Source organism: Schistocerca piceifrons, chromosome 5, assembly GCF_021461385.2.
Source record: "Schistocerca piceifrons isolate TAMUIC-IGC-003096 chromosome 5, iqSchPice1.1, whole genome shotgun sequence".
Lineage (NCBI taxonomy): Eukaryota > Metazoa > Arthropoda > Insecta > Orthoptera > Acrididae > Schistocerca > Schistocerca piceifrons.
This window is the reverse complement of record NC_060142.1, coordinates 262661758-262677565: the sequence shown is the minus strand read 5'-3', so window position 1 is coordinate 262677565 and position 15808 is coordinate 262661758. Positions and strand designations below refer to the sequence as shown.

The following is a 15808-nucleotide window of genomic DNA, read 5'->3' as shown; positions in this document are numbered from 1 at the left end:
TTCTTGCTGTCCAGCTTGAGATAGACAAAAACATTTTAATTTGGTCCTGAAACAGCACCTGTGAAATACTAAAAACTGGTGTCACCATACAGATGAAAACACTTAAAGTGTTGTTAGACAATGACTCTTGATGAATATGTAAATAGATCATGTACTTAATATTGAAATAATAGACACTTAGAAAAGACTTAAACCTATCTTAGATATTGGTTAAATGTGTGTCCATTTTACTGAAGTGCAAACACAAGGGGGGAGGGGAATATGCATCCATCACCTAGATAATTATGAAAAGGAATAAGCAGCAACCTCTTTTCTTCACAGGAGATGAGTCCCTCTCAATCAGGGTACCCTCCTTCCCAACCTTCCAAAACCTATCCCTCTTTCCTCCCTAAAGTAAGAAACTATCTATTGGCAGTACTGGAACCCTGCCCTTAAGATAAGTTCCAGACTGCAATTCTGTCTTCTTGTAGTTTTAAGGTGCAGTATTTCTTTGATATACAGTAGTACTGCATTGAAATGCTTTTCCTAGATGCTGTAGAAATGATCCGAAATGCCACTGGATGTTCATTTAGCCAAAGTCAAGGAAGCTAGTAAGGTTTACAATTATTTGTGAAGGTAGTGGCACAGACCTACAGTAGCAAATGCTGGCAGCTGTGCACAGTACTTGGCATATTATCTGCACCCTGCTGTTAGTTGGAAGAAAGCATGAGAATTCTGGGTCTCATCTAACTGATGACATGTAGAACATAGATCTACACGTCAGTGATATGAAATATTGTGGAATTGGGCCTTCTACTCTCCTACATGAGAGTCCTTTTGAGTAATTTATAACCAAAATTAAAAAGCACTAAGAAGCAAACCAGTCCCTGGCAACTACAATATCATTTCTACCGTAATTTGCTCCGTCACTGGTATCACAAAATTGTATCCCAAATGGCACATAACATGTATCAGCAGTTTGGCAGTTCTCTCTCTGAGCAGCTGGAGATTGAACCGAGGGATTATCACACTTCTCAGATTTATGATGTTCACATTTCCTCCTAGGAAAAAGGAGCTTCACATATAATACAAAAAAATGAATTTCATTACTGTTAACATTATTTCTGTTTCTACTCACTTCTGCTGCATGTGTCTAAGCACCCACAGGTAGTTTCGATGTCTCTTGAGTCTTCGTTGGATTTCATGGCCGAGGTAACGCAGCTGCATACAGATGACAAGTGATGCCATTGAAAGGAAAATATTTGACCAGAGCAACATGTGCAGATGGTGTAACAAGTCTACGACAAGTGCTGCCAGTTCAAATATGAGCTGCGCATAGTAAGCAGCAGGGCCACGTCGTTCCCACACTCTTGCCTCTCCAAAGCCTTCTGCAGAGCTGCTACCACCAGTACCAGCTCCACTTCCCCGGAGGTCATACAAGTGCAGGCAGTACCGCAGCACTGTGTGCAGTGTCTGAACTGTCAGTTGTATGCACTGCAAGAATATCAATTGGTCAGCTACACCACTTCATTTATTTACAAACAGATGATATATATAAAATATCGAAACATAAACAATATATACGAAAGGGGGGGAAATTTTTTTTCTTTATTTTGCAACTAACTGGATCTACTTGAATGGAGAACACTAAATACCAGAGCTGACAAAACAGAATAACTTTCAACAGCTAGAGCCACGGCAACAAAGTAAAATAACTTTCGATATCTAGAGACAAAGTGGCACAGGCACTAGCTGCCAGGCTTCCAAAACCAACAAACAGCATGCAAGGATCTTCTCTATCATGTTTAAAATTGGTTCTTCATTCTCATATAGCTCCTGTCGCAGTCTAGGTACCCAATTTCTCTTTGGTTCCTCGTGCTACATATGTCTTTCAAAATCCAGCTGTTGACGTGTTGTGATTAGGCATACCTAGGTAAGCTCTTTTTTCTAGGCAACATATTGCAGTTTCTGTGTTATTTGGCACCCCTCAATTACACTCAGCTGAACTATTTTATTCTTCCCCAATGCTAGGAACTGTAAAAATTCTCCACCACTTAATCTTCAACCTGCCAGTTGATCATTACATCAGTCTTTAATGTAAAATACAATCATCTTGAATCCAACTTTCATTGCAATTTCAGAAAGATTTTTCACTGACATTTCAATGTGTGTTCTTTAATCATATGTACCATGCCGAGGTTCCCCCCCTCCCCCCCCTTTTACATTCACGTGAAGCAATAAGATAGCAGCAGTGCAGCTTCTACACAAAAAGATGTGGAAAATTAGCACCAAGTTGTCTACAATTCGTTCACGTGCTAGACCACTAATCAGTAATTTGGAAATTTGATACAACTTATGTCTTTCAATGTGGTAAATAGCAATGTATTTAAATTTGAACACTGCGATGGAGACAGCTCTAACATGTAAAAAGTAAGGGGTGAAATATTACTTTACTTGAAGTGTACACTACTTTCGAAAGTACTCATTCTGCCCTTGTTTGTATAAGTTTTTAAATAAGTATGAGTGGTCATGAAATGAGGTATGGCTGTTTTTCCCTTCTTAAATTCAACTCACAATTTCAGTTCGCAAAGAAGAATAAATAACTGTAACCTATAAGATTTCTTTTTTATCTCAGGGACAAAAGTACTGAAATGGTTTTAAACCACAGGTCTACTCCTAGATTTTTTGAAAACATATTTGTCAAACTGCTGCTACACAAAGAGGCAATAAGCTAAAGAAAATTACCTGAAGGACCATAAATGCTTCACTTTCAGACACACCTGGAAAGCATTGTCTCAAGCCCATAATGACACAGAATGACTATACAATATGAATGCTATCTAGCATTCAGAGCAGCATTACAAATTTGTTTGGAAATTCAGTTAGTTACCGTACTCACAGCCTGTTTATTATGAGAGAGATTCCTAAGATTGACATGGTGACAGTAACAGAAATACAGAAATGTAACTATAATGCTCTGATTTCCTCCTCCTCCCCCCCCCCCCCCCCCCCCCCCAAATTGTCACATTGGGTTTCTCTTCAGTATTACCATTTTTTATTTTCCTTTCTTCTCATTGTACAACTTCCTACTGGGACCAATTGTATTGTTCCCATATACCATTTCAGAGATATTGGTGTCATTTACAGAGAGAGAGAGAGAGAGAGAGAGAGAGAGAGAGAGAGAGAGAGAGAGAGAGAGAGAGAGAGAGAGAGAGAGCAGTGTCAACTTACCTCTGCAACCATGAACGCAAAGGTGTTGAGACCACTGCCAAAAAAGCCAACAAGTATGCAGACTATGAACAGGACACCAGACAGCATCAAGATGCCAAGCAAAAGTGCCAGCAAGCGGAAGTGGCTCCATGTTGGTGTAGTTGGTGAAAATGAGAGCTATAACAAGAACAGAATAATATAAATAGCATATTGGTTATGTATTTTACTTTTATTACTAGTTTGTGACAGAAATATAATAGCTAAACAGATAAGAGAGAGAGAGAGAGAGAGAGAGAGAGAGAGAGAGTATTGGGAACGTAACTCTGTTGAGCTTTTCCATGTGTCTCACCAAACCATTTTAGGCCATTGTAGCATGCCACAGGTAGGATTGTCAATAGCCCCACTGAAACATGCCAGTTCCTATGGCACTGGCATTCCAACCTGTATGGAAGAATATCTAACCTAGTGGACTTCTGGGTCTCAGGTAACACTTCAGGCCAGCCAGTCTGCACCGACCTTTGGTACATAAAGTTTCACTAAATATACAATAGCATGGGCTTTTAAATCTTGGTATCTTGCATTTCAAAGTAGAACAGTAGCACTGAATGACAAGTAAGTGTAATCAGGTAATGTTATGTTCTAGTATTGTCAGAAATGATGTGAAAAATCAAATACAAAATAGAATTAAAAATCAGGATTTCCCTTAAATTAAAGGGAAAATGCAATGAGGGACGTTCTGGACTTATTTTAAACTGGAAAATTAAAAACAGTATTACAGATATCGAAGAATCTCAGAAATAATAAGGAAACTGTATTTTGAAAATAAAGAAAAGCCATTCCATTCAAGTCTATGCAACAACATACTCTCATTCTGATGACACGGTCGTGGACATTCAGGTATAGTTATTGATATTGACAAATGGCAGCAGTATCATCACATTACTGTAACAGGAGATTTTAAAACCTAAACAACAATTCTACTGTGAGAAATGTTTATGATATCAGGAATAACAGGTTATACATTGGTAGAATATGCCACAACAAATCACTTTTGGTATATTGAGTTGCAGTTTTCATTTAATTATAGCAGACAAAGTGGTGAATTTTTTTATGTACACAAGTAATTTCTACTGCCTATAGCTGCTAAATTAGCTGTTCTAGTAGAACAGTATCTTTTTCTGTTAAAAATCCCCTTCAAAGAGGACTTCAATGACAATTATTTTTTATGAATTTATATTTATTTTGGCTTGTAGTCATCAAATGATGGCTTTGCAAAGGTCAATGTTACCAAAATATAGCATATATCATTTGTGTGCAAAGGTTTAATACATAACATATTTAACTACAAAGGTTCATACATAATATATACAGCTTAGAATTCTTTCAGTGAATACAGACATTTATTTATAACAAATATTTTAATTTTGTTTTGAAATGGGTCCCCAGTATGTGTTCTTATTAATTCTGACAATTTGCTTACACACGGACTGTGGTCCATAATTTTTATTTTGTTCTTTGTCTTCAATAAACTTAATTATCTCTTGTGTTGTGATTATATACATTGTAACATTTGGGTGTCACCCTGATGGACTGACTGTACAGTGAGATACTTTATTTTTGCTAAGGATGTCACGAAAGGTATCCCTGTACCCCATGCCATGTACTGACTAAACAGCTCTCTTTTCTAGTACCAGTACTCTGTTGAAGTGCACCTCAGTGACACACTCCCACACAGTTTTTAGGTTTTCTTACACACAATTTTGCACTGTTGGCTAAGCAAGTACAATGCAACAATTATTTTCTTGCATATATAGTTAACATTGTTTTCCATCAAAGACCGCCATCCAAGTACAGATCAAAGAATTTATGGTCTTCATTGCATGTATATGAAATCACACAAATATTTTCTAGACATCTGTGGCACGGTTGCCTGCTTTAAACGCCAGTGACTATGATTTTGTGGTATTTATTTTTAGGCCACATTTACTAAAATATTTAGTCACTTCAGATATCCCAAGTGTTGAAAAAGATGTTATCTCCTCCTCAATGCCACCATAAAACAGTAGAGTGGGGCATCAGCATAAGTAATTCTATGGGAACCATAATATAATTTACATACACGAGAAAAAGAAATGGTCCCAATACTGGCCTGTGCAGCAAACACTGCAATGCTGTTTCAGTTTATTTTTCTCAATTCATTTTGATAATTTGTATTTGTGCATAGTTTTCAGTTTTTTGGGTAAATAGAAAGGAGTTCAAGATATGTGTGCATGATATTGCATGCCCTCAGTTTCTGCAAGAGGAGTGAACGGCTGGCTAGCTTGAAAGCCTTTGAGAGATCTGAAAATATACCTACAGTATGCTTTCTTCTATCATGATAGCTAAGACTTCATGCAAAAACTCTGTGACAGCTGTGTGGTGTTGTGATCTTTTTGAAATCCACATTGGGTTTCTGCTTGGAGATTGTTTTTAGTGAAATGGTACACATATGGAGCTTGAAATACCAAACATCAGCCTTCCCTGTAATAAGTCCAGATGTAATTCATCGTGCAGTATAGTTCTCCGCAATCACTTTGCAGAAGGTATCAATGTTCAAGGATAAGATTTTGAGCTCTTGCTTTGAGAGTCGTAATAATATACATATGAACCACACCTGAATTACATGTTTGCTTACATTTGGTACAGTAGGGCAGACATTTCTGGGACCTCTTCTCCTGACAGCAGGAGAGTGATTTGTTCTGTTATTTCTTGTTACTTTGTCAAGCTTCACCAAAGCTGTCATTGAGTCTCCTATGGAGGTTCTTTCCAATGGCATAGAAAAAACTAAATAGCTCCATTTAAAAAATGTCAGGGTCATAGTTTGGTAGTTACACTCATTAAGAATTACTTGCATACATCAGAAAATCTGTGATGCCTTAGCGAAAACCATAATTATATGTATTTACTCAACTCAAATATATCTGGGGTCGTATGTCTTAAATGGCTCACCTGGTAGATACAAATCCAACAAGTAATCTTTAGGCAGCTAATCAGAAAAACAAATCAAAGGAATTTATTGAAGAATCAGGAGAGGTTCAGACTGAAAGGATGTGGGGGGAGTGCACAAAGAGAAATGGTAGTGATACTGATGTACAAAGAGAAAGTGTGAAGTGTAGAGGAAGTGATGCACAAGGAGAAATGGCAGGGAAACCAAGGGGAGAGAGGGTGAAGGATGAAAGGTTGGAGAAGAGGCTGAAGGCTGGATTAGGGAGAAAGGTTGATTATTATGGGAGAAATCCTGATGAAGGGAGAAAGGCTGGTGCAAGGGGGATGAAAGGAGAAAGGATGCAGGGGGGGGGGGGGGGATTGAAGGGACAAAGGCTGCAGGGGGGGGAGGAAGGATGGGAAACAGGGGCATGAGAGAGAGGACGCAAAAAGATCAATGTGGGAGAAATGATAGAAGAACGGGGTGAAAGTAGAAAGAAGAATAAGGAAGTGCAAACAAAGGATGGATGTGCAACAGAAAAGCATCTGGATGACAACTGGTGGGTGTGAGGAAAGTAACGCATCTGTGCATTTTGAGGAACTACTGGCCACACTAAAAAGGTTTAAGAGCTTGTGAATTTTATGAGCAATGCTAATTCCACTTTCTTTGGTGTACTTAATCGACTTAGCTTACACACAGAACTGTGCAAATCACTGAACAACACTGTTTAACTTTTTATCTGTTGGTTACACACACTGAGTGTAGACCCTAACATAAGCCCTGCTAGTTTCACTTTATCTGTTTTGGAGAACTGTGTGATATGCAATACCTAGATTCAATGCTTGGAGCCATATCTTGTCAGTTATGTTGGATATTTCGCGCTTGTCTCCCAGTGCTCCATTAGTTACAATTTTAACGTCCCTCACCAGAGACTGTCACTTTAGCTGAACTGATTTTTTAGTGAATTCGTTCCTCCTTTTGTACACATTCGACATCCCCTCTTAATCTACCTCGGTATGAATGCCACTCGCAGCCGATTTATTTGCGCGTTTTGAAAGTTAGCTCTCGCAGATGAGTAGCAGTTTTCCAATATTGTATGAATGAACTGCAGCTTGCTGCTTGCTTTGTGCGGGACTCGGGCTACGTGATCGTTCTATTTCATACCTCTCTCTCTCTCTCTCTCTCTCTCTCTCTCTCTCTCTGCGGGCGTGACAAATGGAGCAGAACACGCCGGCAGGAAGAAAAGAGAAGCGCGTTGTGACTAGTGGGGTGAGGCGGGAGTGTGGCTGGCGGAGCAGAGAGTGCTGAGTCGAGGGCCAGGCGTGGCGATCGATGCTTGGTGCCGCCGCCCACGCCGGGCTGTCGGCGCACGTGTCACCGCCCACGCTGCTTTCTGTCGACCGACTAACCAACACAACCCATCGCCCGCTTCCCAGTAGGGTGGAGAGCGCCTTAAAGGAAGGTAAATAATCTTACGGGGGTCCATCCATCACGCTCCCACACCCAAATAACTTTGCTGAAAAAGTTTACATGTGTGGTTTTCTAGCTCTTCGGTTAACTTTCGGAAACTGAAGTAGCATGCATACCAAGAGTCTTGAAAATAGCAAGAATCCCTAGAAAATTACAAGTTTTGTTCACTCCTCCAGCCCACACGACTGCACTTGCGGTCTGACCGATAGCCAGGAAAGGCGCGCTTTCACAGGCTGACTATGCCCGTGCTTCACGGCCGCCTCTATTACACCTGTTCCCTTCAATAAACGTGGAAGCGACAAACCACAGAAATTCTAAATCAAGACAGAAACGAAAATCCCCTCTACTGATGGAAAGATCAGAAAGACGGCCTTTCCAGAGAGGAAGCAAAAGCAACTGAAGACAAAATGAAGTACCTTCCTCATTTACACGCGCTGGCCATAGATTGCATAACCGTAGTATGAAATGTAACGTTGATATTGGTGAGGGCACTTTTCGATTTTCTGTTGTGAAATCATGATTTTGTCAAATACGGGGAATACGCTCCTTTCGAGAAAATAAAGTGTGCTGGAAAAAACTGAATGAAAAGCCAAATAAAAAATTATCTTGTTGTGGTTCAGCTGGTCCGTGAAACGCCATAATAATAATAATAATAATAATAATAATAATAATAATAATAATAACAACAACAACAACAACAACAACAATGGTAACAGTAACAACAATAATATTGTATATATGCAGACTGAAGCGACGAATGAAAAGTTTGTACCAGGGCCATGAAAGTCCGAGTTTTGATATCGGGTAATTCCAATGATATTCGCCTATTAATAACTGAAATTGATGCCAAACTAAATGCCTGTGAACAACAGACATATGTCCCATGTGATTCCGTTGTCCCTAATAGCAAAATCTGAAGGGGGATTTATTTTTTTGGGTATTTGTAAGAAAAGGAGGAAAGAAAGCATGTTACGGAAGCCCATGCAGTTGCGCAAAGCCACTGTGCCGGGGGTTGTGCAGTGGTTAGTACATCTGCCTAGTGAGCAGGCCCGAATTCGATTCCCAGCCTTTGTACAAATTTTCATTCATTGGTTCAGCCTGCATGGATGTCCGAGACGTGAGAAGTGTGCAATATGCCTGGGTTTCAGGCAGGACCCCCGATTCGTTTGATGCTAAGATGCTATTCCAATACAGCTGGAGAGCCTCTGCATCAGGGAACACAAAGAGGAAGGAGGCATGCTAGGGTAGTTGCTAGTGCAGTTGTGCAAAGCATCTGTTTCAGGAGGTGTAGTGGTTAATGCATCTGTCTAGTGATCACGATACCAGGGTTCAATTCCCGACCTCGGTATAAATCTTCATTCGTCGTTTCAGTCTGCATATGTATACCATATATGTTGCCTCTGGAACTGTATACTTCCATCTGAATAACAATAATTTGAAAATAATGAAGTCAAACCGAGCGAAGTGGTGCAAAGGTTAAGATACTCAAATTCGGGAGTAGCGGACAAACACCCATGCCCATCCAGCGCGTTTGAGCGTATGTGCAGTTTTCCTTAATTGCGTCTAAGAGAACGCTAGGATGGTGCAGTTAGAAGTCCTCGCCTGGCTTCATATTCAATCTTTTTTCAACCAAGAACCTGTTCAGTCTTCATCAGTTATGAATCGAATCGGCCAGTAAAGAAATTTATGGCACAAGTAAACTGAAATAAGGGACAGACTGATGCTCCTGAGACACGAGAAATACTGAATATGGTAATAGAGGGAACTCTTGGAGGAGGGAGGAGTTAAAAGTTGCTGAGGAATACCAAGGTTTGACTGTTATTCAGAAACGCTTTCCTTGCCATTTCCAGTCTACATTTTATATCCATCATCAGTTATTTTGCTCCCCAAATAGCAAAACTCCTTTATTACTTAAAGTGTCTCATTCCATAATCTAATTCCCGCAGCATCACCCGACTTAATTTAATTTGACTACATTCCATTATCCTCGTTTTGATTTTGTTGATGTTCATCTTATATCCTCCTTTCAAGACACTGTCCATTCCGTTCAACTGCTCTTCCAAGCCCTTTGCTGTCTCTGACAGAATTACAATGCCATCGGCGAACCTCAAAGTTTTTATTTCTTCTCCATGGATTTTAATACCTACTCTGAATTTTTCTTTTGTGTCCTTTATTGCTTGCTCAGTTTAGCCATAGTAGCAGTGCTAAAAGTTTTCGTTTTTAAATAAACCTTGTTTCAAAATTTTTATTCGTAAAATCTGAACTGGTTTTTGAAATATTGCATTTCTATAGAAAATGGGAAAAGCGATCAGTGCTATTTCAATGACAGTGCCTACAGCAACGAGTAACAAATACATGACATCAGAACTGATGTAACACTGCTGAGAAATCCTGTCAGATGTGTGTCGGGCCTTAAGGTATGTGCGCCACCTTCACCGCCGGCAACGCCAACATGCCGGCGCTACGCGTGGGTGCGACCTTCCGCTCCCAGAGGCTGCAGTTCTCCCCTTGTGGGCGGTGCCTGTTGCATCCTCGCCGCCACTTGCAGGAGCAACTAGATATCATCACCAGGGCTCCACTGAAGCCGCAACAGCGCCTCTACGACCTCGTGCACGTGCTGTTGCAAGACCTGCACCACGGGCTGGCCCTCAGTCGCACCCAGGTCGGTGCCCTGAACGCCGCGGACAGCGCGATGCGAGCAGCCGTCAGGAAATGGTTCCGCCTCCCGGCGAAAACCCCCTTGGGCTACTTCCACTCTCCCGTGGCCCGCCGCGCATAGTAGCCGCGCGGTCTGAGGCTCTTTGTCACGTTTGCGCGGGTCTCCCCGTCGGGGGCTCGAGTCCTCCCTCCTGCATGGGTGTGTGTATTGTCCTTAGCGTAGTTAAAGTTAGATTAAGAAGTGTGTAAGCTTAGGTACCGATGACCTCAGCAGTTTGGTCCCACAGGATGTTACCACAAATTTCCAATTATCCCTGTGGCCCATGGGGGATTCTGCATGCCATCTGCCTTACCCTACGGCGGGCCCGACTCCTGACGCTGCAGAACATGGGGCCAGCTGTGGACGACGCGGGCCTGCGCGAGGTGCAGCCTGAGGTCGCAGCACTTGACGTGGGAAGGACACCTCCTCACGACGTCAGAGCAGGTTGGGGAAATGTGGGCGGCTCGCCTACACGTCGCCTTCGACCTTGCGGCTCTTTCAGACAGCACCAGTGGGTCGCCGATACAGTCGACTCCTATCTGGCCGCGACTACATCAACGCCATCCGCGCCCGCATAAGCGCTTTGCCCTCCAAGGCGCGGCGTAGGCAGGGGCGGTTGGCCGACACCCGATGCCGCGCGGGTTGCAGAGCCGTCGAGACCGGCAACCACGTCATCCAGGCTTGCGGACAAACTCACAGGTCCCGCGTGAAACGTCACGACGCGGTCGTGAAGTATCCCGCGCGTGGACTCGCGCAAAGGGGCTTCGACATCTCGGTGGAGCCCCACCTTCGAACACCGCAAGGACTCCGCAAGCCTGGCAACGTCGCGGTCAAAGACGGCCAAGCCCACATAGTCGATGACTAGATAGTCGGCAACCACCTTCGGCTCGACTGGTGTCACCAGCAGAAGGCGGCGAAATACAACACGCCGTCCGTCAGGTGTGCCGTTCTCGACTTTCGTCCCGGCATCAAGAGTGTCACGTTGAACTGGAGGGGGACATGGTACCAACAGACGCGAGCGACCTCCTGAAGCTGGGTTCCAAGGTGCGGGATCTCGCGATCATCTCATCCAGAGTGTCTTCGTGCTGCGCGTCGTTCAGAATCTTCGAGCGTATGACGGCACAGCGCTCGATGCCCACGGCTGACGTTAGGTCGAGTTCTGGTTTTCTCTCCCTGACTCCTTGGGTAGCCGCAGAAGGAGGAAGACTTTTATTGAGCTATATTTCTTTTCAAAAATGCGGCAAAATGTTTGGCCAAGTAGAGAGTCATGATTCAAACTCCTTATTAATATATATCTGTGATCAATATAATTGTTTTACACCCACCAACCTTTAAGGCCACGACACACCGCCAACTCTAACATTATCATGTCTCAGCAGTGTTGTATCAATTCTGATGCCATGTGTTCGTTACTCGTTGCTGCGGGCACTGTTACTAAAATAGCATTGGTCGCTTTTCCCATTTTCTATAGTAATGCAATATTTCGCACTAATACAATTTTTACGAATAAAAATATTAAAAAAAGCGTTTATTTAAAAACGAAAAATTTTAGTACTACTGCTATGGCTGAATGAGATGTCGGTTTTTTTACAACCCCCCCCCCCCCAATGAACCATAGACCTTGCCGTTGGTGGGGAGGCTTGCGTGCCTCAGCGACACAGATAGCCGTACCGTAGGTGCAACCACAACGGAGGGGTGTCTGTCGAGAGGCCAGACAAACGTATGGTTCCTGAAGAGGGGCAGCAGCCTTTTCAGTAGTTGCAGGGGGCAATAGTCTGGATGATTGACTGATCTGGCCTTTGTAACATTAACCAAAACGGCCTTGCTGTTGTGGTACTGCGATAGTCCCACATTCGGATCTCCGGGCGGGGACTACTCAGGAGGACTGTCAGATCCCTTAATCGAGCAGGTAGATTAGAAAATTTAAAAAGGGAAATGGATAGGTTAAACTTAGATATAGTGGGAATTAGCGAAGTTCGGTGGCAGGAGCAACAAGACTTTTGGTCAGGCGAATACAGAGTTATACATACAAAATCAAATAGGGGTAATGTTCAAATGGTTCAAATGGCTGTGAGCACTATGGGACTTAACAGGGGTAATGTAGGAGTAGGTTTAATAATGAATAAAAAAATAGGAGTTCGGGTAAGCTACTACGAACAACATAGTGAACGCATTATTGTGACCAAGATAGACACGAAGCCCACGCCTACAACAGTAGTACAAGTTTATATGCCAACTAGCTCTGCAGATGACGAAGAAATTTATTAAATGTATGATGAGATAAAAGAAATTATTCAAGTAGTGAAGAGACACGAAAATTTAATAGTCATGGGTGATTGGAATTCGAGAGTAGGAAAAGGGAGAGAAGGAAACATAGTAGGTGAATATGGACTGGGGCTACGAAATGAAAGAGGAAGCCGCCTGGTAGAATTTTGCGCAGAGCATAACTTAATCATAGCTAACACTTGGTTCAAGAATCATGAAAGAAGGTTGTACACATGGAAGAACCCTGGAGATACTTGTATAATGGTAAGACAGAGATTTAGGAACCAGGTTTTAAATTGTAAGACATTTCCAGGGGCAGATGTGGACTCTGACCACAATCTATTGGTTATGAACTGCAGATTAAAACTGAAGAAACTGCAAAAAGGTGGGAATTTTAGGAGATGGGACCTGGATAACCTGAAAGAACCAGAGGTTGTAGAGAGTTTCAGGAAGCGCATAAAGGAACAATTGACAAGAATGGGGGAAAGAAATACAGTAGAAGAAGAATGGATAGCTTTGAGGGATGAAGTGGTGAAGGCAGCAGACGATCAAGTAGGTAAAAAGACGAGGGCTAATAGAAATACTGAATTTAATTGATGAAAGGAGAAAATATAAAAATGCAGTAAATGAAGCAGGCAAAAAGGAATACAAACGTCTCAAAAATGAGATCGACAGGAAGTGCAAAATGGCTAAGCAGGCATGGCTAGAGGACAAATGTAAGGATGTAGAGGCTTCCTCACTAGGGGTAAGATACACTCCTGGAAATTGAAATAAGAACACCGTGAATTCATTGTCCCAGGAAGGGGAAACTTTATTGACACGTTCCTGGGGTCCGATACATCACATGATCACACTGACAGAACCACAGGCACATAGACACAGGCAACAGAGCATGCACAATGTCGGCACTAGTACAGTGTATATCCACCTTTCGCAGCAATGCAGGCTGCTATTCTCCCATGGAGACGATCGTAGAGATGCTGGATGTAGTCCTGTGGAACGGCTTGCCATGCCATTTCCACATTTCCACCTGGCGCCTCAGTTGGACCAGCGTTCGTGCTGGACGTGCAGACCGCGTGAGACGACGCTTCATCCAGTCCCAAATATGCTCAATGGGGGACAGATCCGGAGATCTTGCTGGCCAGGGTAGTTGACTTACACCTTCTAGAGCACGTTGGGTGGCACGGGATACATGCGGACGTGCATTGTCCTGTTGGAACAGCAAGTTCCCTTGCCGGTCTAGGAATGGTAGAACGATGGGTTCGATGACGGTTTGGATGTACCGTGCACTATTCAGTGTCCCCTCGACGATCACCAGTGGTGTACGGCCAGTGTAGGAGATCGCTCCTCACACCATGATGCCGGGTGTTGGCCCTGTGTGCCTCGGTCGTATGCAGTCCTGATTGTGGCGCTCACCTGCACGGCGCCAAACACGCATACGACCATCATTGGCACCAAGGCAGAAGCGACTCTCATCGCTGAAGACGACACGTCTCCATTCGTCCCTCCATTCACGACTGTCGCGACACCACTGGAGGCGGGCTGCACGATGTTGGGGCGTGAGCGGAAGACAGCGTAACGGTGTGCGGGACCGTAGCCCAGCTTCATGGAGACGGTTGCGAATGGTCCTCGCCGATACCCCAGGAGCAACAGTGTCCCTAATTTGCTGGGAAGTGGCGGTGCGGTCCCCTACGGCACTGCGTAGGATCCTACGGTCTTGGCGTGCATCCGTGCGTCGCTGCGGTCCGGTCCCAGGTCGACGGGCACGTGCACCTTCCGCCGACCACTGGCGACAGCATCGATGTACTGTGGAGACCTCACGCCCCACGTGTTGAGCAATTCGGCGGTACGTCCACCCGGCCTCCCGCATGCCCACTATACGCCCTCGCTCAAAGTCCGTCAACTGCACATACGGTTCACGTCCACGCTGTCGCGGCATGCTACCAGTGTTGAAGACTGCGATGGAGCTCCGCATGCCACGGCAAACTGGCTGACACTGACGGCGGCGGTGCACAAATGCTGCGCAGCTAGCGCCATTCGACGGCCAACACCGCGGTTCCTGGTGTGTCCGCTGTGCCGTGCGTGTGATCATTGCTTGTACAGCCCTCTCGCAGTGTCCGGAGCAAGTATGGTGGGTCTGACACACCGGTGTCAATGTGTTCTTTTTTCCATTTCCAGGAGTGTAGATACTGCCTACAGGAAAATTAGAGAGACCTTTGGAGAAAAGAGAACCACTTGTATGAATATCAAGGGCTCAGATGGAAACCCAGTTCTAAGGAAAGAGCGACTATACAAGGGTGATGTTCTTGAGGACAATATTATGGAAATGGAAGAGGATGTAGATGAAATGGGAGATATGATACTGCGTGAAGAATTTGATAGAGCGCTGAAAGACCTAAGTCGAAACAAGGCCCCGGGAGTAGACAACATTCCATTAGAACTACTGACAGCCTTGGGAGAGCCAGTCCTGACAAAACAATACCATCTAGTGAGCAAAATGTATGAGACAAGCGAAATTCCCTCAGACTTCAAGAAGAATATAATAATTCCAATCCCAAAGAAAGCAGGCGTTGACAGATGTGAAAATTACCGAATTGTCAGTTTAATAAGTCACGGCTGCAAAATACTAACACGAATTCTGTACAGACGAATGGAAAAACTGGTAGAAGCCGACCTCGGGGAAGATCAGTTTGGATTCCGTAGAAATATTGGAACACGTGACGCAATACTGACCCTACGACTTATCTTAGAAGCTAGATTAAGAAAAGGCAAACCTACGTTTCAAGCATTTGTAGGCTTGGAGAAAGCTTTTGACAATGTTGACTGGAATACTCTCTTTCAAATTCTGAAGGTGGCAGGGGTAAAATACACGGAGCGAAAGGCTATTTACAATTTGTACAGAAACCAGATGGCAGTTATAAAAGTCAAGGGACATGAAAGGGAAGCAGTGATTGGGAAGGGAGTGAGACAGGGCTGTAGCCTGTCCCCGATGTTATTCAATCTGTATATTGAGCAAGCAGTAAAGGAAACAAAAGAAAAATTCGGAGTAGGTATTAAAATCCATGGAGAGGAAATAAAAACTTTGAGGTTCGCCGATGACATTGTATTTCTGTCAGAGACAGCAAAGGACTTGGAAGAGCAGTTGAACGGAATGGACAGTGTCTTGAAAGGAGGATATAAGATGAACATCAACAAAAGCAAAACGAGGATAATGGAATGAA

The 15808-nt window shown here is 43.5% G+C and overlaps 1 protein-coding gene across 2 annotated transcripts in view; it reads right to left on the bottom strand.

Moving 5' to 3' along the window:
- Positions 1-15808, bottom strand: part of LOC124797980 (E3 ubiquitin-protein ligase AMFR-like) — a 331734-nt gene that overhangs the window by 39950 nt on the left and 275976 nt on the right. For both annotated transcript variants that reach the window (XM_047261156.1, XM_047261157.1), the window contains exons 3-4: positions 3211-3366; positions 1118-1473 (exon numbers count right to left, since the gene is read on the bottom strand). In XM_047261156.1, the coding sequence (XP_047117112.1) occupies positions 1118-1473; positions 3211-3366 (512 nt within the window). The remainder of the gene's footprint in view (positions 1-1117; positions 1474-3210; positions 3367-15808) is intronic.